At 35.9% G+C, this 25,243-nt stretch overlaps 1 protein-coding gene across 1 annotated transcript in view; it reads left to right on the forward strand.

Annotated features, from left to right (window-relative positions):
- Positions 1-234: 234 nt before the first annotated feature.
- The window catches only part of OSTN (osteocrin), a 36,995-nt gene continuing 11,986 nt past the window's right edge, over positions 235-25,243 (forward strand). The window contains exons 1-3 of the mRNA XM_068545467.1: positions 235-293; positions 11,258-11,356; positions 13,768-13,982. Coding sequence (XP_068401568.1) covers positions 11,258-11,356; positions 13,768-13,982 — 314 coding nt within the window. The 5' untranslated portion in view covers positions 235-293. The remainder of the gene's footprint in view (positions 294-11,257; positions 11,357-13,767; positions 13,983-25,243) is intronic.

Genomic DNA, 25,243 nt, shown 5'->3' on the forward strand with positions numbered 1-25,243 from the left:
AATAAATATGGAGAGGAAGAACAGGAGAGGGAAACAGAGAAAGAGAGATAGAGACTGGGAAAGACAGAGAAAAAAGGATGAGAGAGAGAGAGAGAGATTGAGGAGAAGCTTGGGAAAATGTTCAGTGGAAAATCTGTAGAAATGATGTAAGAGAAAGCAAAGGCAGGGATTGGAGTAAGGGGTGTATAACTGAGACTATAAAAACTCAGAGTGAAAACTCACCATCAGAGCTGAGTTTGGGAGAAACTGCACAGACAGGACTCTAAAGTGAGAATCTCCTGATTTTTCACAAGGTAAGTTAAATATAAAAGCTGATAGAGAGTTAGGCTTTTTCCTTTTAACTTTTTAAAAAATTTTCACATACTTTTTAAATGTTTTGATTATATCTTGATTTAGCTAAAGTCAGAAATGTTTTTGGAAATATTTTCCTCTCTAAAAGTGAGTAAAAAATCTAAGATATTTTTGTAATGCAAACTTAGGGTGGAGATAATTGTTTGCTCAGGCATTTTATATTTATTACATTATTTTTGCTTTTATATTCCATTTTAAAACAAAGAGAAAGGGAATTCAAGATAATAATCCTATAAGTGTGTCAGATGTATTAATTTTGCTTTCATCAAATATATCCAGTGTTAGGAAATTTTTAAATGTACAAAGTGGCCTAATTTTAAAAACCTAACTAGAAAAGAAAGTTTTTCTCTTACCTGTATTTCTATTACAATTGGAACTTAGGAAACATCCCTAAACTAATAAAATTCTGTATTCTATATTCTTCAAACCCATATTATTGTCTGATTTTATTCTTACAAAACTCAAATAGGCAAGTATAATATGAATAACATAGCTTAGAGTAGACTTAGATCAATGTCTAATCTTCAGTATTTGAAGTGCTCTTGCTATTAAGTTATTGAATTAAGAGTTAATCTGAAACATACATTTGAGTTCTGTTTAAGAAGAAATTTAAAATTTTGTTTCAGGTTTTGATCTGTGGAAATAGTGTACACTCAATAAATTCAGTTCTAGCAAAACAAAATATAGCCCCTTTGAATTACAATTATAGACATTATAGGTTTAGGAATGAGATTATTATTTATTTCTGAGTTATCTTTCTAGAAATTAGATCATTTAAACAATGATTTATGATGATTTTAGTGCTCATGTAAGCTATAGAATTGATAGCACTATATTTAATGGTCTCCTACAAACATCAGCACGTTTTGTGTCTTCTCTTTACTTTGGTACTACTCTTCATCACTCTTAATAGAACTTTTCTAAGAAGAGCTTCCTGCAGATACGCATTCGTCTCCTCTTTATAAGTGAATTGTACTGTGGCTTCATTCAATAAGTTATTTAAGGTAGTTAAGGTTATTTGCTTTCGCCCTGTATTTCTCAGGATTTTAAACTGATTCTGATACAATGAATCATGGGTAGTAAAGAAGCAGTTATGTTTAGTAGACTAGGTATGGGGACCTCAGGGCTATAATTTTAACTTCTTATTCAAATACTTTCAATGATTTGAACATTAATTAATAAAATTAGATTGGTTGAGCTTGTCTCAAATGAACAGAACTCAAAGTAAGCAGTCTCAAAATATTACCCCAAATGTGTCACTATGTAGTTGTGCAACTTCATGCAAGCTTAAGCACAGAGTAGGGTTCGACAACATTTTGTTATTATTGAAAGAGATGAAATAACTAAAAGTGCCAGTGATACTGAATGTGAGAATGACCTGGGGAAGCTCCCATATCAGTCACTTTTCCCTATATTAGACAATGAGGACTCAGTATCACAGAATCTTGGGGCTAATCCTTAGACATCATCTAACTTAACCTCCTTGCCAATATTTCATCCACTGTGATCTCTACACACCAGACAATGTTTGCTTAGGTTCAATGGTGTTATCAGAGGAACACAAGATTTGGAGTCAGGAAACCAGCTTTCTAATCCCAGTCCTGTCTTCAACAGCTTTTACTCAGCTTCCTAGGGGCATTTTTCTCTCCTCAGTAAAACTAGAGTCTGTGTGAGTAGAAATGATGAGTCACAAGTTCCCTCGTAGCCCTAGGCACCTCTCTACACAGGCCAACTCCCATGTGCCTAAAGATCTCTCTGACTAGAGATATTTTTAGCTGAGTCCTCCTCCTTTCTGCAAATAATTTTCAGGGTACCTCTCTGGAGCAGCGGTTAGCATCACCAGCCAGTAACTGCTGGTGCCTTGGCTGGCTTGAACTGGCTGTTGCTCAGCCTTGCCTCTTCTCCCTTACCAATGCCTCATCAGCTCTGGTCTCAGAACAGAGCACCCGCTCCCTCCAGAAACAACTCCTCTGCCATGCCTCCTCCTGCCCCCTCTTCCTCTTAATCCATTTTACATCTCCCCTTCATTTCCTCTCCCTAGGACAAGTTAATTACCTCTGAGTCTGGCTCTCTCCATCTATTGAGGATGGTAAATTCCACAGTTTCTAATGAGAGCCTCCTTCCTTTCTAAAACCCTATGTTCCTATGACACATAAGACTCTAAACATGTGAAAAATGCACCTTTAAAATATCACCTGGGCCACCACTGAGAACTTGGCTGCTGACCCACTAAGTAGTAGCTGTGGCTTTCCATGGACCTTTTCATGGACCTCTCCGTGGCTTCCCTGTGGTCCCACTTTGGTGGTTGCATTTCCTTGCAAACTCTGACTTGTCCATCCATGCTGGGGCACTAAGAGGTTTAGAAAGTGACAATTAAAATTTATTTTGTTAATATAATTAGAGTTTGAAGAATAATTATGTTTTAAGTATAACAGATTTCTTCCCTTTGTTTTCTTCTCATTATAATATTCTTTATAGTTGTATGCTAATATTTTCATAGAAATATTGTGGCTGAAATTAATGATAATGCATAATATACTGTAACATTAAATGTTAAGAGTGATTGCCATTTATAACTCTCTTTAGTAAAATTTCCTTCCCCCAATCAATATTACTTTCTTTATTATATTTTATTTTCTATCACCCTGCTATAATTCTATTTTATTAAATAGTATATATAAATACAAAGTGGGGTAAAGGGTGAAGGAGGTGGTAGTATTCCACATTACCCTGATGCTAATATATGCCATGTTTAACTGCAGTTATCCAACTTTACCCTTTGAAAGCCTTTTTATACCACATAAAAATGACCTACGTATCAAATGGCTAAACAGAATGTTTATGTGCAACTCTATCAGCTTTTCCCTATCTCTAGTTTTGAAGATTCTTGTTTTTCCCATTATTCATTATTCGAATTAAAGAACAAATTCCCTTACCAGAATTGTACACAATCATACACGAAGTTCTCTTGTCTTTCTAGATAACATAGTTTTATATGAAGAAACTTATAATAATTCAGGGGTCTGAGCACAAATTAGTGTTTGATAAGGAGAAATCTTAAACTTTACTGGTATAATGATTAGGGAATAATGATGCATGTCTCTTTCATTAGAATGAGAATCTGTGATGTGAAACATTAATGGACATACCGGGATTTTGGCATGAACTTCATCATAGATTACTGTAGGTGTAAAACTTAGGCAAATCTCTTCCCATCTCTAAGCCTTAGTTTCCATATCAATAAAACTGGGAAGTTAGTATCTGTCCCGCATTTCTGTTTACCTACCACATAGGGCTGCTTCATTCATTCATTCATTCAACACATAATGTTGACTCTCTGCCAGGCATTATGTTGGGTGCTGAGATACAATAGTGAACATGTCATAGTTCCTACCCTCAAGGAGTTTACAGTAACATTTAAATAGTTTGTTAAACATACATACCTGGGCTTTTTAATAGTGGGATCTTACTAGAGTTATTGTAGGTTTCTGCCTTCTTTGTGCAAGAAAGATACTAGTAGTATGATTGAAAATTCCAAATAGAAAAAAAAATTGAGATATTTAACAACAAAATTTTATGATTTTGGAAGGCAGTAGTGTCTGAAAAAGAACAGAAATGGTGCCAGAGAGAATAAAATCAGTTAACACATGTATACCAGTAAATAATTTTTAGCATTCAGGGAAATTCATTTCAAAGAATTTTTTTTTTTTTTTTGGCTGTGTTGGGTCTTCGTTGCTGCACGCAGTCTTTCTCTAGTTGCAGAAAGCGGGGGCTACTCTTTGTTGCGGTGCGCGGGCTTCTCATCGTGGTGGCTTCTCTCATTTGGAGCATGGGCTCTAGGTGCACGGGCTTCAGTAGTTGTGGCACTTGGGCTCAGCAGTCGTGGCTCACAGGCTTAGTTGCTCCGCGGCATGTGGGATCTTCCCGGACCAGGGCTCGAACCCGTGTCCCCTGCATTGGCAGGCGGATTTTTAACCACTGCACCACCAGGGAAGCCCCCCAGGGAAAGTCTTTTTAAAATGCAGTGGTCTGCCACATTAAGAACACCTCATCCATAAACATTTGACTTTATAAGCAATTTGTTTTGGAGATGGGAAAATGTTTATACTTCTACAAATAAGTTATACTTGAAGGAGCATGAAACTGAGAGTCTGAAAGCATTACATTGTTGTTCTGGCTCTTCTTCTAACTGGCTATGTGGCTTCGGAAAATTGACTACTGCCAATGGAAGGGCAATGAGAAATGAGAAAGAATACATTCCTGACATTTTCATTTCTTAAAAAAAAAGGAAATGTTAAATTTCTCAGTCTCAATTTGCACCTTCCTTTCAAAATCATACTCAAAATATAAAGCAAATACCCATCACACAATCTACTGAAAATACCAAATTTCATAAAGAGAATTTTAAACAAACAGCTAATCACCATGAGTATTTCTCAGATGTATTTCTGTGAGGATGATATAGATGATATGTATGCTAGTGACAGAAACTACCAGTTGTAATTCAGTTGCTCTTGGGTGAAAATCCTCAATGATTTTAAATCTAGTATCTGAGTTTATGAGGATCCAAAACTAATCCCCACTTCTGAAGTTCTAAGTGCCAAAGCCACACTTAGTTCTCTTGTTTGTGGAGCCGATTGCACCACAGGCAGTGGAATTGCAGCACCAATAAAGAAGAGACTCCAGCGTCCAAGTCTCTGCTTTCTAGCAGGAAAGTGTCTCAAGCATCTGGTTGCTTCTCTCATCAATGAAAACTAGACACAAACTTAACACCCTGTTCAAATGTCACTCATTGAAATATCAAGGTTATCTGTATCATGTCAAACTGTTATGTATCCTCTTGATTGTTTAACATAAGCTTTGCTGATTGTCTCTATGAATGGCCCCAGATTCCCTAGGTGGTTGTTGAGTATAAGCTTTACTTTCCTTGGAAGGACTTGTCGTCAAACACTTGCCTTCAGCTCAGAAATAATCATTTTTATACCATGCAGTTAATCTTTCCATATTATCTTATAGTTTTCAAAATGTTTTCATGCAAAATTTAGCGTCTCCATTGAAAAGTTCACCTGTGATAAAATAAGAGTAAAAATGATGCAGTGTTTTTTCACAGATAAATGTATATCTTTATATGTTTTAGTAAATAATATTAAATATGAAAGTAAATGTTTTTATTGCTCTTATTTGGCAAACAAGGCAAATCCGTAATGATTTGTGCTATTTGTAAATTAATTAATTTGAAATTAAACAAAATTAATTAATTAAAATGTGAGTTCATAAAATGAGTTTTATTAGACAATTTTGACCGTTTAAGCATCTTGCTCCAGGTTACCAAGCACAGCAAGGACACTTATCCCTATCCTTCAAGTCTAATTCTGAGTTTTCCTCACCATCATAGAAATATTTTTCTGATGATGAATGTCTATTTATTGACTGAAATTTTTTATTTCTAAAATACTCATTGGTTTACCTAAAGATTTTTAGAAAAACATTATGTGAAAGATATATGTACATATGTGAAAAAATATGTGTATATGTGAAACTGGTGGTGTTTCAGATATCTGAAAATTTCTATTTTCAAAAATTCCTATTTTGTAACCAAAATAGGAACTTTTGATAATAGTGATTTTGTATCCACTAAGACTTGTGAGTACTCTGAAAATATTCAAATGTTTATTTTCCTTTGATAGACTGTTAACTACAAATGCAGAGGAATAAGGAATCAATCAAATCTTTAAATTTTTTAACATTATGTGATTTTTAAAATTTATAACTGATAATGTGTTAAATATTGTACAATGCTTTCTTTCTCTGACCCCAAAAGAGCAGATATAACTGCTGCATGCTAGGGAATCTGGATCCTCCCTCAGCTCTAACAATGTTTGTTTTGAAAGTATGGGGGAATTGAGTATACTGTCTTAAGCATGATGAAAAAAAATCCAAGTAAACATTTGAAAGTAAATAGATATAGCATATTTCATCCATTCTGTGCACATTTAACATCTCTGAAATTGGAATGTCTTACACTTGCTAGCATGTCATAATTTAAATGGTAGCATTTTTTCTTTCTTAAAATACATTTATAAAATGGGATTGCTTACCATAAATGAAATCTTAAAATCAAAGATTTGAAGGCCCTCTCTTTTCAGCTAGAAATACTTAAAATTCAAGAGGAGCATATTTATGTGAAAACCTAGATGCAAAATCTTATGCATAGACTCAGCTGATTTGAGGGACAGCAGAAAGGTTTTCCCAGCCAAACCTACACCAACTATTATCATTACCTACAGAGTCTGTGCTTCCACCAGAAAAGAGCCAGATTCAGAAACAGACTTTACAAAAGCTAGAAGCAACTTTAGAGGTCAGGGAGACTAACCTCAGTTTACTCAGCCTAGAGAGGAAGGGTTTGCCCAAAAGCACACAGTGAAATAGCAGCCGAGCCAAGGCAGGGCCTGAGTCTCAGAACCCCTAGATCAGGTCTCTTTCTATCACAGAGAGCCACACAGACTTTGTGTTAACCACTGTCCCTTTTAGGCCCGTCTTTAAAATAAAAAAAATGATAGTTATTCTGCTGTCTACTATCCTGGAAGCTTTCCTCTATTATCAAAAAGACCTGGGTGACCACGACTTTATGGGGCAGGGTAAAGGGTACATTGAAGAAGAACTTACTCCGTTTTACAGATTTACTGCGGGACCAAGCTGATCCACCACTTGCCTAGAAGGCCACCCCCCTTTCCAGAGAGAGAAGATTTGGGGAGTGTTGTGTGCAGGTACACACGGTCATTTCCCAATGTCAGAACTAGAGACCCTTCATAACATGTGCTGTTAAATCTCACTTAAGTGTCTGCAATGCCAAAGTAGAAGAAGAGGATTAAAAATAATAATAATAATTACTTTTTAAGTCCTTTATCGTTTTTGTTTTTTAAATTTATTTATTTATTTTTGGCTGTGTTGGGTCTTCGTTTCTGTGCGAGGGCTTTCTCTAGTTGTGGCGAGCGGGGGCCACTCTCCATCGCGGTGCGCGGGCCTCTCACTATCGCGGCCCCTCCCGTCGCGGGGCACAGGCTCCAGACGCGCAGGCTCAGTGGTTGTGGCTCACGGGCCCAGTTGCTCCGCGGCATGTGGGATCCTCCCAGACCAGGGCTCAAACCCGTGTGCCCTGCATTAGCAGGCAGATTCTCAACCACTGCGCCACCAGGGAAGCCCAAGTCCTCTATCTTTACTTAAGGCTTTATTTTTAATTTCTGTTGAAAATAGCGTGGATAGAGTCTATTTGGAATATTTCTAATCAAGAAATTGTCCCAGAAGTTATCAAAAAGCACCCCCAAAACTCAGTCCTTTTGTAAGTTTCTAATGGTTAGATCTACTCTCCCTAAGTCAGACGTTGTTGAAGAGAAATTTCCTTCGTCACCTGAGTGATTTGTTTTTCTTCAACACCAGCCCTCAAAGGCAGATAGTTTGGATCAGTGGCAACCAATCTTTTCTTTTTCCCACCGAGCCCACTTGAGAGATCATTTTTCACAGTAACAATGACTCATTGCAGCACTGATTCTCAACAACGCAAACATCTTTCTTCATTTTAACAGACTTCTCATTTAATCCTAGTTTAAATATAATTAAACCAGTTACTTTACTGCTGGGCTTTCAGAGCCTAATCTTCTTATAAAGGCAGATCCCATGCCCACTGTCTCTTCTGAAGCTCCTCACATTAGAGGAATGGTATTCAAAAATTACTCAATGAAAAGTATAGCTGTACTAAAAAAAATTGCAAACACCTCCACTATCATGTATTCACGCAGTGAACATCCTTTGAGTGTCCTTTCTGTGATCTGGAGTGTACATGGGGCTGAGTAGATTTTTAGTCGTGGCCTATATTTATCCACTATCAACCAAATAGGAAAACGGAGCTGAACCTGGTCTTTTCCTTCCCTCCCCGTAATTTCCTCTGTTTCTAATTTTGTAGCAATCAAGTTTCAACTAGTTAATCAAATGTCTTTTGTGTGGCAGGTGCCAGGGTGTTTGTTTTCATTAGTGTACCAAATGCCATATTTAGGAACTTGGCCTTTTGGTTAACTGGCTGCAAGCATGGCTTTAAACCATTAAATGTGTGTATTTAAACTCAGCATTTATTTTTATATCTCCCTATCCGAATAATCAGGATGTGGTTATCTGTAAGATGATACATTATGACTTTTTTCCTATATACACCCAAGCGCAAAAATATATGCCTCAGACATAATCATCAGTATTACAAACACTCATCATCCTGTGCCTTTTATAAGATTGCAGAGATGAAGAGAAACCTGGTTAGTAAAATGTGCATAAAAATAGTTGAAGGAAATCCACATGGGAAAGCTCATAAAATTGAGCAATTTCACACTTTGTAACCTTTTTTAGCATGATAAAAAAAAGTGGAAGAAAAACATCACAACTGTAGTTTATCTTTGATTGAATGAAAGAGCTATTTTAAAAAAAGATATGCCAGAAATATGAGCTCATTGTAAAAATACACTTACGTTTTTGATATATCTTCCCTTTTGCTGAGGAAAGTCAGAGACAGCAGCAAAATCAGAAGGAAGAATGATTCAATGGCTGATTTCCTAAAGAAATAAGTAAGGCAGTTTTTGGTTGCTATTTTTACCAGATAACTTTTACATTCATGTTTGTTATTTTTCTCCTGTCTCAATTTAGAGAAATAATCATGATTAGCTGTTTTTAGATACTTATCAAAAAACTCAAATATTAAATGTAAGTTTGTCAGAAAGAGGACACAGAATTTACTGCTCCCTTCCAGAAATTGTGGAATACAGAGAAGCAGCTAGTGACCAACACTGTATGACTAGATTGCAAAGTAGAGTAATTGATGACATGATGAACTAGTTTAGACTGCATTACATGAAAATTAAGATCATATTTGATAAATGTTATAGACAATGCTAAAATATTTTATCTCCATTTTAAGTATTAATACACATTTAATACAGATGCTACTCTGTCTAGGTCTTATTTGTCTGTATTCTAGCCGATACATTTATTACTAAAATCCACACTGAGGTTTCACAGTAACAATATTTTAAGGAAGTGTCATAAAGGAAATCTTGGATCACACCAAAGAGAATGTAGTTATTAAAGAAATATTTAGTAATATCTCATAAATGTTCTTTCACTTACAAATTATAAATACTATATGGGATAAAGAGGTTATACATGAATTAATCTAATCCTCTCAAAAAGTTCTTCTGAGGTCAGAATTACTCCTCATGTCACAAATATGGAAAATAAAGCTCAAGTATGTTAAATGACACACACTCAAGGTCACACTATTACTAAAGCAAATATGAGTCAAATCCAGTTCTTCAGATCGATCCTAGGATCCCTTTCTTTTTGCTCCTTGTAGGTTTCCAAGTGATTTTTTTTAAGGAAACAGAAGTTTACTGAAACTTCTCATTCATGAAGGATGGCCTGGGGGACTTCCCAAGGTCATGAGCTAAGTGGCAAAGTCAGGCCCGTTCTGTTGGTAGCTCACAGCCCGTGAGCTTCTCCCAGCAGGGCAAGGCCTTCTGCTTTAACCAGTGGCAAGAGTGGCATCCAGCAGGCCTGATCTCGGTTGTAGATAAGCTTTAATTGGATTTATAGGTTTTTTTTAATGTAAAAATTCAAAAATGACACACCTTTGTGCTTACTACACAGAATTAACAAATGTAATCTTTTAACATGTTTGCTTTACTATGTATATAGAGAGAGATAAAAACTGAGTCCCTTATGTTTTCTCCATAATCTCATATACTCCCCACCCTCCCCAGAAGCAATCATAGTCATGAATCAAGTTCCATTGGTTTATATTTTAATTATATGTATAGATTTCAAAATATATGAAATTGCTTTACGTATTTCCAATTTAGGTAAATGGTAGCATGGCATATGTATTGTTCTAGAACATCTAATCTCCCCTCAAATCTGTTTTTTTAAATCCTTGCATATAATTACACATAACATTCAGGTCATTTGTTTTGAACAGTAGATAACACCTATATTTAATTTATTTGCGTAAAGTCCATAGTATGAATTTACCTCATTTGATCAATCCATTTCCTCTTGAGGAGGGTACTTGAGTTGATTCGTTTTTTTACTACTATATAAAATGAAGCTATGAACTTTCAGATACATGTCTCCTTATAAACTTTGGCCCAGTTTTACTTAATTGTGAGTCTGTTTTTAAAATTTTATTTATCAGAGTTATTTAAATGTTCCAAATGCTAATCTTTCTTTTTTATATCTGTTGAAAATATATTCCGTTTTTAATTTGGTTTTTATTGTAATTTGTTTATTGTATATTTCATGTAGAATTTTTCAATTTTGATATAGTGTAATTCGTTAATTTTTTCCATGAGATCTACCTTTTGAATCTTGCTCAAGAAATCCTTACATATCACAGGCCATAAAGATAGTCTCCTATTGGAACTGTGGTGTTTCTGAAATTTTGGATTGAATTGCTTTTAGACACAGCACATTCTCTCTTGCTCACCACAAATCCCACCAGGCCTTAGTCTCTCATACCTAGTCAATTTAACACATTTTCCCTTAGGTACCTGAGGTTGTAGTCTGTGGATTAGAGAGTCAAAGAATAAAGTTACACAAACTAGATTTTCCAGACTTGGGTTAGAGTTAAATTATGATTACAGCTGTACAACCCCAGTCTAGGTTTCCATGGAAATGAAGCCTTGATACAATTCATTCTGGGAGATTGACAGCTTCTATTAAGTATCATATAAGTTTTGCAGAGGTGTACTCCAACACATAGAAGCTGAATAATTTGGTTTATTACCTGCCTATAACAAACTTTATAGACATTTTTGTTTTCTATCTTGCCAGACTAATCAATGTTAACCCTGATGTGTATGACCCTTAGATGCTGGACTGGAGATTGGCAAGTGCACATTTTATCCTGGCTGCGACGTTGATGGTCTGGAGCTCAGGAAAAGTGCTGTCAGTGGATGTCACAACAGAGGTAATGGAAACTAGCTTAAGGGACCATACTTCTTTTAAGAACATAAGCCAGTTTTATTAATGTCAGAAGCAGGTGTTGCTGATAAGTAGGGAGAAGGTTTGATAACACAAAAATCAAGTAACTAGGCATTTCTCTCTATGCCTTGTCCTCACCGTGGATTCAGAGAAAACCAGCTATCTAAATGTTAAAAAAAAAAAAAAAAAGCTGTAAGTAACAACAAAGATTTGTACTCCATAAACCAAAAACTATAGGAGAAAATTCATTATAATTTCAGCCATATTTATAATTGAATCAATTACATGAAGATGAAGTGCTTTTATGTGAAATTTGAAGTCGTTTACATGTCAAGATTTGAGTAGTTGGGCCAAAATTTTATCACTCTACAGATGTTTTCTTGCTGCCAAGACTAAACTACAAAGGAAAAGAAATGTGAGGACATCGCCACACAGAGAGAAGTTAATTTGGCTCATTTGATCTTAATAGAAACATACATTCTTTGTGCTTCTTAAATAACATAAAGTGAGAATCTGAAATGTGTTTTACTGAAGGACAAGTTTTATACACGTTTTGTGAATTTTTCCTGATGATTAAGAATATCTTTAAAAAGAAACAAAAATCTACATTGTATATATGTCAGTTGGAAGAATGAACACATAGTTTTTGGAAGAAGCTCTGAGAGATAATAAAAGATCTCCTAAATTTTCCCTTTGAAGGTTTGCCTCCTGATCTTAAGAGTTTCTTTCTCATGATTATAACATCCTTCCCCTCTTTAGTTTCTATGCTGCCAAGCTCATGTAGGGAAGTAACAGAAGTTGAGGTTTTTTTTAAAAGTTGTGGACTTTGAACTATGAGTTACAAAGAGCTGTAGAGATTTTTAATGTTTTTATATGATGAAAGTAGTGTTTGGGGATAATTAACTTCACGGCAGTATTCAGGACAGAACAGAAAAAAGAGAGAGAGAGAGGAGATAAATAAATTATACGGTGATTGAGAGTGTGCATTAAGCAGTGAAGAGGACCTGATATAAATCTCTCCTCATGGGAGTCAGAAAGAGCAGGGCAAGAGGGGTTTTCCGGAAAGAACTGACCAGACTTAGAGCAGATTTCAATGGTTTAGGAAAGAAGGAGCTCAATGGATTTAGGTCTCAAGAGCTTTGAGGTAGACTATAAGTATTGCAAAAGAGAATTGTGTGAGTCAATGATGAAAAGGCTTGGAAAGTACTACTGTTTCATTTTATTGGGAAAAAAACGAAGGGAATAGAAAGAGAATAAGAGAAGTAACTCAAAAATAAAGACAGGAAGTGAAGAAAAAGAGTCTTTCCCAGACCAAGAATCTGGCAAGAATGTGACTAAAGGAGGAAAGGGAAGAGATCCCTGTAGTTAACCCTTCTTCCCACAGGGGAATAGTCTCAGACTCTTGGGAAAGAAGTAGCATCCCCTGCACAACAAAATGACTCCAGATTGCTAGCAGGAGAGTTTTCTGAAATGCTGTGATTGCGCCTGAGAAAGGAAGACAGACTTCACAAACTGGAAGCTTATACTTTTATGATTTGGATGACATGCCAAGTGGCAATATGCGTAAATAAACAAATAAACAAGAAATCTGACATGGGACAATAAAGTCCTTGGGATAGGTCTGACTCATCATAGACACTCATTAATATTTGTTAGTAAATCTCATGGGTGGAGATGCTAAGCTCCTTCAAGGCACAGACTGGATTTTACTCATTTTTGTATCTCTTGGGTCTAACGCAGGACCTGCACAGTGGATGTTTAGTGGCTTGAATCAGTAAGGAATGAATGAGTGGTGAAAAGAAAATAACATGAGGTTTAGATTTTTTTCAGAATTCATTCAATAAATATTCAGCAGAAATTTATTGAGTACTAACTATGAGCAAAATACTGGGATAGGCATTGAATAGAGCAGACAAAAGACTAATTAGACATAGTCTTTGCCCTCAAGTTACTCACAATCTAATGGGCAATGCAAATATATTGTAGCTAATCTAATACAAGGGAAAATGTAATAATTGCAGTGATGAAAGAAGTATAGATAAAGTGCTTTTGGAGTAATAAGGAAGGATGCAGTTGTTACCGGGAAAGAATCTGAAAGAATAATCAGTTATACTAAATTTTAGAGGCAGGCCTCCTTTAGAGGAGTTTACCCTTTTTTTTATTCTTTGTGTGTATGTGTATGTGTGTGTGTTTGTGTTTTGTTTCCTTTTCATTTCTTTTGGATAAACCTCATCTCTATGTGTTTTTGTCCCCAAAAGTCTTTCTCTCTGGATCATAACTCATGAGAAATCAAGGTTCATGATAGGCATGTCAGCTAAAAATAGCAAAAGCCAAATGCAGATGATTGAATGTATTTTCTTCTTGTTAATGAATGGAATCACCTTTCCTGCCCTCTAGGCCTTTGATTCTAGAGTCTTAGATGTTCAGTCACCACCCACAGTCAAGGAAGAGAAATCAGCCACTGATCTGGCAGCAAAACTCTTGCTTCTTGATGAACTTGTGTCTCTGGAGAATGATGTGATTGAAACAAAGAAGAAAAGAAGCTTCTCTGGTTTTGGTTCTCCCCTGGACAGACTCTCAGCTGGCTCTGTAGATCATAAAGGTAAACAGAGGTAAGTGAACTCTTAGAGAAGGAACATTTTCATTTTCTAATTCTTGCACTCTGAGTTCAGAAACAGAGAAGTCCACATTAAAAAAATACAATGAAAACCTTGTAGGTAAATAGATTTAAAAGTGTCTTAGCTAATTTCTGAGTTTAATGGCATCATTTTAGAAATAATGTTTAGGGAGCAAAATAACTGCTACAGTATGCACTAATATTTTTGTCAAAATGCTTTCTGAAGAAGATTCTGTTACATGTAAATATAAAGTAGCTCTTATAAGACATAACAGCATTTGGGAAGCAGGGGGGAAACGTGTGTCCTATGAGATAAATGTTCTGGTCAGTTGCATTTTCTATTTAATAAAGGTAACCACAGTACCATTTTATTTTTACCCTTGTTACACAACATTCCAAATGATGTGAGTAAGTCCCCTCTCCTATACCAAGAAAGCAGTGAAGAGCTCTCAGGACCTGGAGTCAGGACACATGTGTTTAAGTCAAATTTCTAAGCATTTCTAGCCATGTGACTTGTATAACAATCTTATTCTCTGTGATCCTCAGCTTATTCATCTGGAAAATGGGGATAATTACTTACCTCTATAAAAATCAAATGAGTACTTTGTAAACTGTTAACTGTTATAACAGAATTAGAGTAATTAAATCTCTCTTTAATCATTGAGTTTCAGTACTTTAAAGCAGTCATTCCAAACTTAATTCATTTTCTACCCCCTCAGTATCTGTTCCTCATGCTGTACATTTCACAGCAGCAGTGACACAAGGATCACCCAATTCCCCAAAGTCTGGAATTTGGGAATTTACTAGGATCCCTTTTGCTCACCAGGATTCCATTTGCTTACTTTAAATATTCCATTATTCACTAAATTCTCTAAATCCTACTTGTTTTATATGTTTAATATCTCCAGAATATCCTTTTACATTAAGGCTTTACTAATTCTGGCCTAAATAATCTTTTTGACATGCTTTCTTTCTCCAGTCTTTCCCCATCTCCACTTCCACCACCATCCTCACCCCTTTACTGGTAAATGCATCCTTTACTCTGCTACCAGGGGGATCATCTAACACAAAAATCTTTTCATGAAAAGTTCCCATTGCTTACAAGATAAAAGCAAACTCCTTTAGGAAATTCTATGAAAATTTTCGTAATCTGGCACCTCTTTTCTTCCTGCACTCATTTGCACATCCTTTAGTCCAGTTTCACTTGGTTGCTTGGAGTTCTAGGACACATCACTTTTGTTCCTGGTCTGTGACTTTGCTTTTGCTCGATGATTCTCATCAATACAAGATGCAATTTGCTAGGCTTCTGAAAGATTCTCAAGGTTACACTAGGAAATAAAATCATCACTTTGGGACTATAATTTATCCAACATGTACTTGAAAAAAATACCACACATGTATTTTGAAATTCAGGTCGTATTCTAATTAAACAAATACAAGTTAGTTCCACTTATGTTCTAGGCACTGTGTTGGGCTACCGTGGAAAAAAGAAGGAAAATATAGTCTTTGTCCCTCAAAGAGATCACATACCAATAAGAAACAGAAATATTTATAACAAATTATAACACAAAGCAAGAAGAGAGGCAATTTTTAAAGAAGGTTATAGAAAGCCAAAGGTTAAGTGGAGAAAATATTGTGCCTTCTAATAAATAGTATTTCTTGGATTCCTGGATCTTGCAATACAGTCTATAAAATAATTTGAAAGTCAACATGTAAACATTTATGTAAATATTTATATATGAATTTATAATAGCATACATAGCATATACACCAAATATTTATTACATAAATCTTATAAATATATATAATCTACATTGAGATTCCATCATAACAATTTCTTTAGGAAGTGTCATAGATACTATATTAGGAGATATAGTCTATCTAACACAGCTTGGCTTGGAAGAAAAGGAAATTGGCAAGCACTTAGTCATTTGAACAGATTTTCACATATAAAGGCTAAAAATAAACTATTATAAGTGTGTAAAAAATTATGGAATATTGTTCTCATGAGTACTTCCTGAGGAAGCTACTGGATGAAATTCTTCAAACAATCAAAATGACTGGAGAAGTAACATCATAAGAATTGGTGTGAACGTAACTTTAGAATTAAAGTGTGATGATGGTTCCAAAAAAAAAAAGAGTGCCATGTGTTATAGTTATGCAGTCTGACAATATAGATACAGCAAAGTATCAAGCAATTCAGGGACAATAGAGGGAGCATATGAAATTTAGAATGAGTTTTTGATTGCTTCATGGCTATTAACTGAGAATAAAAGGATATTACAACAAATAGTTGCTTGCAGACATGGAGAAGAAGGGAAAACGTGGAATTTTCTCTTTATAGAATTTGTACAGCTAAAGCAATGAAGAAACAATAGAATTAGTAGATGTAGAAATTCTCCTTTATAGAATTATTCCAGCTAATAAATGAAGAAGGAGTGGTAGTATTAGAATGTCTCTATTTTGCAAACCCTAATGAAATGATGGCTTTCGACAATGATTGTCAGTTTCTGCTAGCATCACAAGAGGAAAAACAGTGAGTCATTATATGCTCCCTGATGGAAGAACTCAACACTACCCATATAACAGAATTGAAAAAAAAAAAATTTCTTGCCTCTACTTCTACCTGCCAATTTCCAGGAAATATAGAAGACAAAGAAATGACTTCAGAAACATTATAGGGAAGCAAACAGCAATTCAGACTGTAGAAAGCAGCAGAATAAATAACCTAGTTTCTTCAATAAATAATTTACAAAGATTTGAAGAAAAACAAGAGATGGAGGAGGGAAGGGATCCAAAAGATCAAAGTAGATTTAAGGGACGTATTAACTAGTCACAATTTTGGGGGGTTGTAATTCAAGCAATGGTCTGTTTAAAAATTAACATGTGTAAGAGACAATTGTGAATGTGCACTGCGGCTACTTAATGATTTTAAGTAATTATTGTCTCTTTTAAATATGAAAATGGTACTGTGGTTACATTAAAAATTAGATTTATTGTTATTTAAATATTTAGTTGTAAGTATTTGTCTGGGATTTGCTTCAAAATAATACAGGAGTGGGAATGGAATAAATGAAACAAGACCTACCATAATCAGTAATTGTTGACTTAGAATGATGCATACATGGGAGTCTATTATACTCTTCTATTTTCGCCTGTGTTTGAAATGTTTCATCACAAATTAAAGAAATGAAATTAAACAATAAGGTAAACAAGAGATGAGACCTGGCAGAAGAGTAAATACATTCACCATATGATAACGCTAAGAAAATGACTCAGAATATATCACAAAGGTATGGAGAACAGAATGAGAAATTATAACATACAATTTAATCTAATTAGAGTTTAATGGTGATAAGTAGAAGAGAATCACTATTTAAAGAAATTATGGGTATTTTTTCAATAATTTTCCAAAAATGGTGAAAAAAGATGATTTGCCGAATTCCGTAATAACAGCAAATTTTGACCCAAATAACTAGTACTATTTTTGAAAGGTTAATTGGGTTAAGAAAAATTATTCTGTTAAAAGGAAGTCAGGTAAGAGATGGCTTAAAGGCCTGAACATTCAGGGCATGTTCTTGGGATGACTAAATAGCATGATGTAGGTTCAGCAGCAATCATTCATATTGTTGCCCTCTGGACTGTGCAGTACAAAACCTATATAATCTTAGTAAGTGTCTCTGGAACCAGATTGTGATGGTCCCATTGAGTGTTGTATAAAGAAAGGATATTAGTAATTAATGATCTTCAGAGGTCAAAACTGGTCAATTTTCTTTTTCCTTTTTCTCTACCTTTCCCTTCACCTCCAACTACTTCCAGAAGGTTGGAAGTGTTAAGGACAGCTAATGCATTTGCACAGAAGTTTACCCATGAGCTTGAAAAATTGAGGACTTCCCCTAATCAAGACTCTATATTTTGTTTCATGACTACAGTTAGAATACAGAGACTCTGCTCCTTTGTACTCTATGGCTTAACAACAAAGGTGACCTCCTATATCAGGACTGTTTTATTTAGCATTTATTTAGAATGGCATATACAAATTAATAGTTTTCTTTTTTACATATAATTTATTTATGTCTTTTATACTTTTATTTTTGATAGTGGATGTTTTACCCCCTTTTTTTTTTTTCCGTAGCCTTTTTTTTTTTAATTAATTAATTTATTTATTTATTTTTGGCTGTGTTGGGTCTTCGTTTCTGTGCGAGGGCTTTCTCCCGTTGTGGAGCGTGGGGGCCACTCTTCATCGCGGTGCGCGGGCCTCTCACTGTCGTGGCCTCTCCTGTTGCGGAGCACAAGCTCCAGACGCGCAGGCTCAGTAGTTGTGGCTCACGGGCTTAGTTGCTCCGCGGCATGTGGGATCTTCCCAGACCGGAGCTCGAACCCGTGTCCCCTGCATTAGGCAGGCAGATTCTTAACCACTGTGCCACCAGGGAAGCCCCCCCTTTTTTTTTAAAGAAAGGGCAGTGTTTATAAATTTATTTATTTATTTATTTTGACTGTGTTGGGTCTTCGTTTCCGTGCGAGGGCTTTCTCCAGTTGCGGCGAGCGGGGGCCACTCTTCATCACGGTGCGCGGGCCTCTCACTGTCGCGGCACAGGCTCCAGATGCGCAGGCTCAGTGGTTGTGGCTCACGGGCCTAGCTGCTCCGCGGCATGTGGGATCTTCCCGGACCGGGGCACGAACCCGTGTGCCCTTCATTGGCAGGCGGATTCTTAACCACTGCGCCACCAGGGAAGCCCTATTTTACCCCCGTTTGAATTAGATTCCATGAACACTTCCTGTGAGATTTTCCTTCAGGATTCATTTTTTATTCAGGAATTCCTGTTCTTGGTCTTAAAGCAAACATTAAATCTGTCTATTAGAGATTTGGAAAACAATGGGAGATAAGTAATAGATATTGCATAATATATTTCTATACACATTCTTGAGTTTTAATTGAAAAATAATTTTAGATTTCTTTCGAAGTATAATGCTAACTCAAACAACATTAAATGTTAAATTTTTCTATCATCTGTTGCAAAGATATTTGAGAATCATTTAAATGTATATGATAAAGTCACAGGACTAAAATGTGTGTTTTCCTACATTTACTAGCAAGAATATACAGGTTAGAGTTTTGCAACTATTTTATTAAAAGATTTCTAAAAATTATCGTAATTTTGCTTGGGAGAGCTGTACATAATGTTATTTGCTGTTCTTTGATTACATTATATGAGATAAGACCTTTGGTCCTTTAGTCCAGATAGCTTTACTACTTCTTTACTTGCTTTTGAATTATTCACAAGGCCAGGATTATCTTGTTACCTTACTATGCATGAACGTATACAGAACACTTTCTTTGTTGCTTACAAACACTTGTGATGTTCATGTATATGCCATCAATTTTTCTCCTTCTCGGGGCATGCATTTTCTATTTTCTCATACTCACTGAGAGAAGGTTATAGGTCTGAGATCCATTTTCCATACTGTAGCCCAAAGATTTCACCCATCACTAAATCTAGGAATTCATAAGCTCTTTCTGTGTCGTGGGCCACTGTGGACCCCTTCTCAGAATATTGTTTTTAAATGGATAAACGTCATGAGTTCATAGGTTACTAATATATAGAAACAGAATTATCATAATACTTAAAATGAATTTGTAATATGGCAACATATATGCTTCTTTATTAATGCATAAAATAAGATCTAAAAGACATGTCTAAATAACAATAAATTCAAGTAGTGCTGAACATAAAAACAATTTCAAAGTATCTGTAATGATAAAAACGTGATCTGAATGTATCTGTGATTTCTACTGTGACAAGGGTTTACTTACTACTAACACAATTGTGATTTGTTCTCTACATTCATAACTGAAACAAATGCTATATTTCGATTAGAGGATAATGAGACTAAAGGTGTAACATTTCCCATCCATGTTTATGGATCCTTGAATTACATGACCACAGATTTTAAAACTCTGTCTCACGCATATGAAATGCATTATTTTATTTTCAATTACTATATTCAGAAAAGAAAAATTTTAAACTCTGCTTTTGAAAATGTGAAGAATGAATGAACAGCTAGGGAAAAAGAAAAAAGAAAACAAACAAATATTAAAAATACCAGGGCAAAGTCCATGTCAGATCATCATAAAATGAAGCAAAGAACCATCTGTTGTTTCCTATTTTATATCATATTTAACATTTTTTTCACCTGAATATGACACTAGCTTCATTTTCAATTGGATGTGCAAGTTACTTTAATTCTCAGGGCAGGGTTATCTCAACTATGCTTTGAAGTTCAAAATATTTCTTCATTCAGTTCACTTGTTTAAAGCCTGAAGTTAATGGTCATTCAGCTTATGAAAAATAAAAGGAAGCAGCTATGACCATATCCCTAGCAAAATCGTATCTACTATTTGAATGACACTTTAATATTAGAAGGTATTGGAATTTTTCTAAAGGGTGGTTTCTCTCACTTCTTCACACAACACTGAAAATGCCTTGTAAAATATTAACAAAAATAATAATACTTTATATCTGAATTTAATTAGGGTAATCATTTTCACAACTGTTATTGTTTTAATTCTCCCATTAATATTTTGAGGTCAGCAAAGCAAGTAATATCATTGTGTCACTCGGGGTTCCTGCAGGAAACAGGCAGGAAACAGGAAACATTTGAAATAGGAAAATTTGAGAAGGATTTAGACACAGGAAGACTATTTACAAAAGGCTGGGTAGAAACAAATCATAATGGATGGCACAACAGCCCAGGACCCTGGTCTGAAGAGTCAGATGCCTTGGGAGAAGCCGTGACCTTCAGTTAGGAGGAAGTGATCTTGCAAGGAGGCAGCGAGGGGAAAATTATTCTGACTTCACTTCCTCTCTCCTTCCAGTCTCTCCTGCCAAGGCTGCCCATTAGGCCTGTCCCAAACCAAAGCCAGGGAGCACAGGCACTTTTCTGGGATCCAGAGAGGTTAGTTTCCTTGACTGAAAGTAGGGTGAGAAAAGTCAGAGAGTGTATCTGGAGAACAGATGGAAGACACCCAGTACAGTTATATACATTCTATAGATTCAGGTCAATAAACACTTTGCTCTCTAACATTGTTATTATAACCACTTAATTGAAAGAGAAGACTCCATAGAACATAATTAGAAAAGCAACTTTATCCCTCACCCACATGCATTCAAACCCATTCAGTAGGAGTTGTTTCCTATCTCTTGGGTAAAAACACAGGCAGGTACTATGACCCTACAGGTCACACTGAAATAATAAAAATTCGTCTCATCACTTTTACTAGAAAAACAATCATATTTCAGTAATTAAAATAATAAAAATAATATGTTTTAGCCCAAACTATGAATACTATTAAAGTTTCTCCTTTTCAAGCTGGAAAGCTGCACTGGGAAGAGGTTTGTGGTCAGTTTGTCCTCACCCCTTCCCCTACCACACTGGGCTGCCTTATGTTTCCTCCAGTATTGGGGATGTGGGTGCAGAGAAGTAAAGAAAAGTCTTACTTGACTGATGCTATCATGACTTGACTTTTGTGCTCTCTGGCCTCAGTAAATGCTCAAAGATGACTCCTCACCATGGGCCATTTTGTGGGGTCACTGCATAAACCCCATAGGGAACATTGACATAAATACCTTGCCTCCAGCAATGCTTCTCTTTCAGCAGGTCAGTTTTGCTCTTCACCTTCATCCTACCCGCTCAGTTTCTTCATTTGACACCACCAGCAGCATCCTGCTGAGGCCGCCTCACCCATAACCCCTGGCCAAAAGCCCTTCAGGGAAGTTTCCTTTTATAATTAACCTAGGCCAACTCTACCCACATGCTCGCTCTACATCTGTTCCACAGAAAACCCACATCCTTGACTCTGGTCACTGAAAGTAAAGCTGTTGCTTATATAACCACTTCTTCACTCTGGCATCGAGCCAATTCTTACAGCATCCTGCCCTTTAGATTTCATAGTCTGTTCTGTGAGGTCTACCCTGCTTCAATGGGTATATGCAAACTTTTCTTGAAGCCCTTTCTCTATATGAAAGAAGAGGGAAATGTCACCATTCTCCAGAAACTTGCTCCAGAGAAATTCTCCTTCTTTACCTATTCAATATCAATCTTTTTATTGGATTAAGGTTGAGGAAATTAGTTTGTAACAACCTCCTTTACAAATAGTGCATAACTTTAGCACCTTACTTTGGAATGCAAGAGAAAGTACCACAGTTTTTTTTTTTTTTTCCCCCTTCAACTTTTCTAGGCCACAGCCAAAACTGAGATAGAAAGAATCCAATTATAACATTCTGATACACTGGGGTTTTTTTTATTCCTAACACCCTAAGAAGATATTAGCCCCATTTTATTAGTATATTTTCACAGATATAAAATGATTTCCTTGGCATAATGTAGCTACAACATCAAGTTGTTGAACTCCAAGTCCAATGACTTTCCACTGAAATAAGCTGCTTATGATAAAGAAATTAAAGTTATATGTGAATAAGGCACTTGTCCAAGGCCAGGAAAAGTGAGATTCACTTAGAATGCATGCATTAAATAAATCATTTTGAAAAACTGTACCAACGGTATATGTGTTTCTATCCAAAGCCAGACATAAGGTTCAGACTAAAGTTGAGAATAGCAATTCCAACTTCAATTTGTCAGATATGATTGCGCTTCTTGATGACCATGCCAAAGATTAAAGGTGAAAATCCTAACATTTCACCTTTCTACTTCATTGTGAAGCAATGTCGCAGGCTGAGACCAACCTAGGTATCTCATGATTTTTGCTACTTTTTTCCAGCACGTAATTGTTAATACCCAAAGGAGGTACTTCAAAATGGGCTCCATTTCATAGTGAAGAACACAGAGAAAGGATTCAGAATGTGGTGCCCTATTTCCATGTTTTCTTCCTCATATTTAAAAGCCTGTCTGTACTATAGGAAATGAACTTGAGCATTGATCTTGGGTCATTTTTCCCAATAATTGTTCTTTACTGCTTGCCTCTTACACCCCAGCTCAACTCCATGGAAAGAGAGAGTTCCTTTACCTTTTCTCTCTACCCTTCATATATGAAGGTTTTAAACTTTCTCCTAAAAGGGATAATACTTGATTCCATATATGGGCTTTGAAATGTACATTACCTACTCCCCCAAAAAGAAAATTCTAGAAGACATTTTTGTGTAAATTCATTTGCTGGATAGAAGTTTTGAGTGTCATCAGACCCTCAAAGAGGCTTATGAGCCAAGCAAATGAAAATCCTTTCTGCCTAATCCTACAGCTCTACAGTAGTTTCCAAATCAAGCATGCCTGGGTTACTTTACAGTGAACCCTTTAAATCTCATTTTTTCATTCCAGTGCTCCTGGTTTGTTTCTGAATGCTTGTTCGTATGGCCCTTTCCTTGGGATAATACTTCAGAAGCTGACATTATGCCTAGTCAGCACCATCATCATACGTTTAATAGAATCTATTTAACATTGAATTACCACTTTTGAGACAGAACTCCAAAAGTCATAAGTCAACTGTGTGCTAATGAAGTAGCAGTTTCTTTCATCATTCTAAACATATCCCATTTATTTAGTCATATTTCTCAGCCTTGTGTTTCCACGTAGAGAAACTCCAGTTAAGGAAAGACTGGCCCCACGCCCCACCACTTAATTCACTCCTTCTCAAAGGAGAAGTAATCACGTACTTCATAGGTCAGTTTGCGAGGAGTAGTTGAGCATGTTTAGCTCATCCCTTTTCTTTCTGTTTTTATTTGATAATTATGACTAATTGTGTAAATCCATCTAATCCTCAAAGGAGATGTAAGAAAGTCATTTAAATGCAAATTAAAGTCTTATTCTACATTCAGCTTGATCAAAATGACATTTTGATTTCTCCACATTGATCATTCATATCTTATTTCTGTATTGCTTCTGAAGGTGGACTCAGGAAAAAAAGGCATTATGTATTGGCCCTTAAAAACTACATCATCACTCAGACTTAATGTGGTCCTTCATCAGAACATTCTGGAATTTGAATTTGAAGGCCTAATTGTCTCTTTTAAATTTAAACATGACTGTGGACTTTAATGATTTCTCTTTTCATTCTTTACAGGGACTTGCTGAGTCTCCTTCATTTTACTCTGTCTCATACATCAGTTTTTCCAAGCTCATAAATTTATATCTAACTTCCTATAGTCTTTTATTAATTCTGTAATTTTAAATTGTGGTAACCAATATTGCAGGACTTAGGGGTCAACGTTTGTTTTATTGTTTTCATATGCCCCATAAGCTCTTCCTGGAACCCCCAGACTTGGCTGTGATCTCTTCTCTTGTGAAATCCCAAAGCACTTTGAATCTTACCATATTAGATCTCTATTGTTATGCAAACAAGTTACCCAAAATGTAGCCGCTTAAGACAATAGTAAACATTTATGTTCTCACTCAGTTTCTGTGCATAAAAAATCTAGGAAAAGTTTGCATGGATGATTCTGGCTCAGGGTCTCTCCCAAGGTTACAGTGAAGAAGCTGGCCAGGGCTGCAGTCATCTGAAGGCTACATGGGGCCTGGGGATATCCATTTCCAAAACGGCCCACTCGTAATGCTGATGACAGGAAGTCTCAGTCCCTCACTAGCTGTTGCCAGAAGGCCTTAGTTCATTGCCATGTAAACCTCTCTATAGGGCTGTGCGATGAACTTAGGAAATGGCAATTGACTTCCCCTAGAATGGGTGATCCAACAAAGCAAGGCAGAAGCTGCAATATTTTTCATTACTTAGCTTTAGAAGTCATTTCCACAATATGCTATTGGTTACAGAGGTCAGCCCTGTTCAGTGTGGAAGGAGACTGCATTACAGTAGAATTATTGGGGTTTATCTTGGAGCCTGGCTACTATACTCACCTAAGCTTTAAAGTATACTTATTTAATTCTGTGTTTTACTCATCTAAATTACTGAACTATTTAAATGAACATTCTCTGTTAGCCATTACTATACTTTCCCTTTTTGCTGTTACTCAATGTTGGTAGAGCTGCATGCCCTTCTTGAAAGGGGCCAAGCATTTTATTGTCCCTTTAAGATGTAACAGCAAATCAGACTATTGTTTTTAGGGAACACCCTCCACACTCTGATTCCTAAGTTTCTTTCCTTGGAACTCAAAACAGTAAGCAGGATCAATAAAAATTGTTGTGTATCCTACAACTGGGGGAAAAAATGTTTAAGTTCACATGAAACAACTACTAAAATTAACAAAGTATCTGTTCACAAAATAAGCCTTAAAATTTTTAAAGGCTTGGTTA

The sequence above is a fragment of the Eschrichtius robustus genome, chromosome 6, assembly GCF_028021215.1.
Source record: "Eschrichtius robustus isolate mEscRob2 chromosome 6, mEscRob2.pri, whole genome shotgun sequence".
Lineage (NCBI taxonomy): Eukaryota > Metazoa > Chordata > Mammalia > Artiodactyla > Eschrichtiidae > Eschrichtius > Eschrichtius robustus.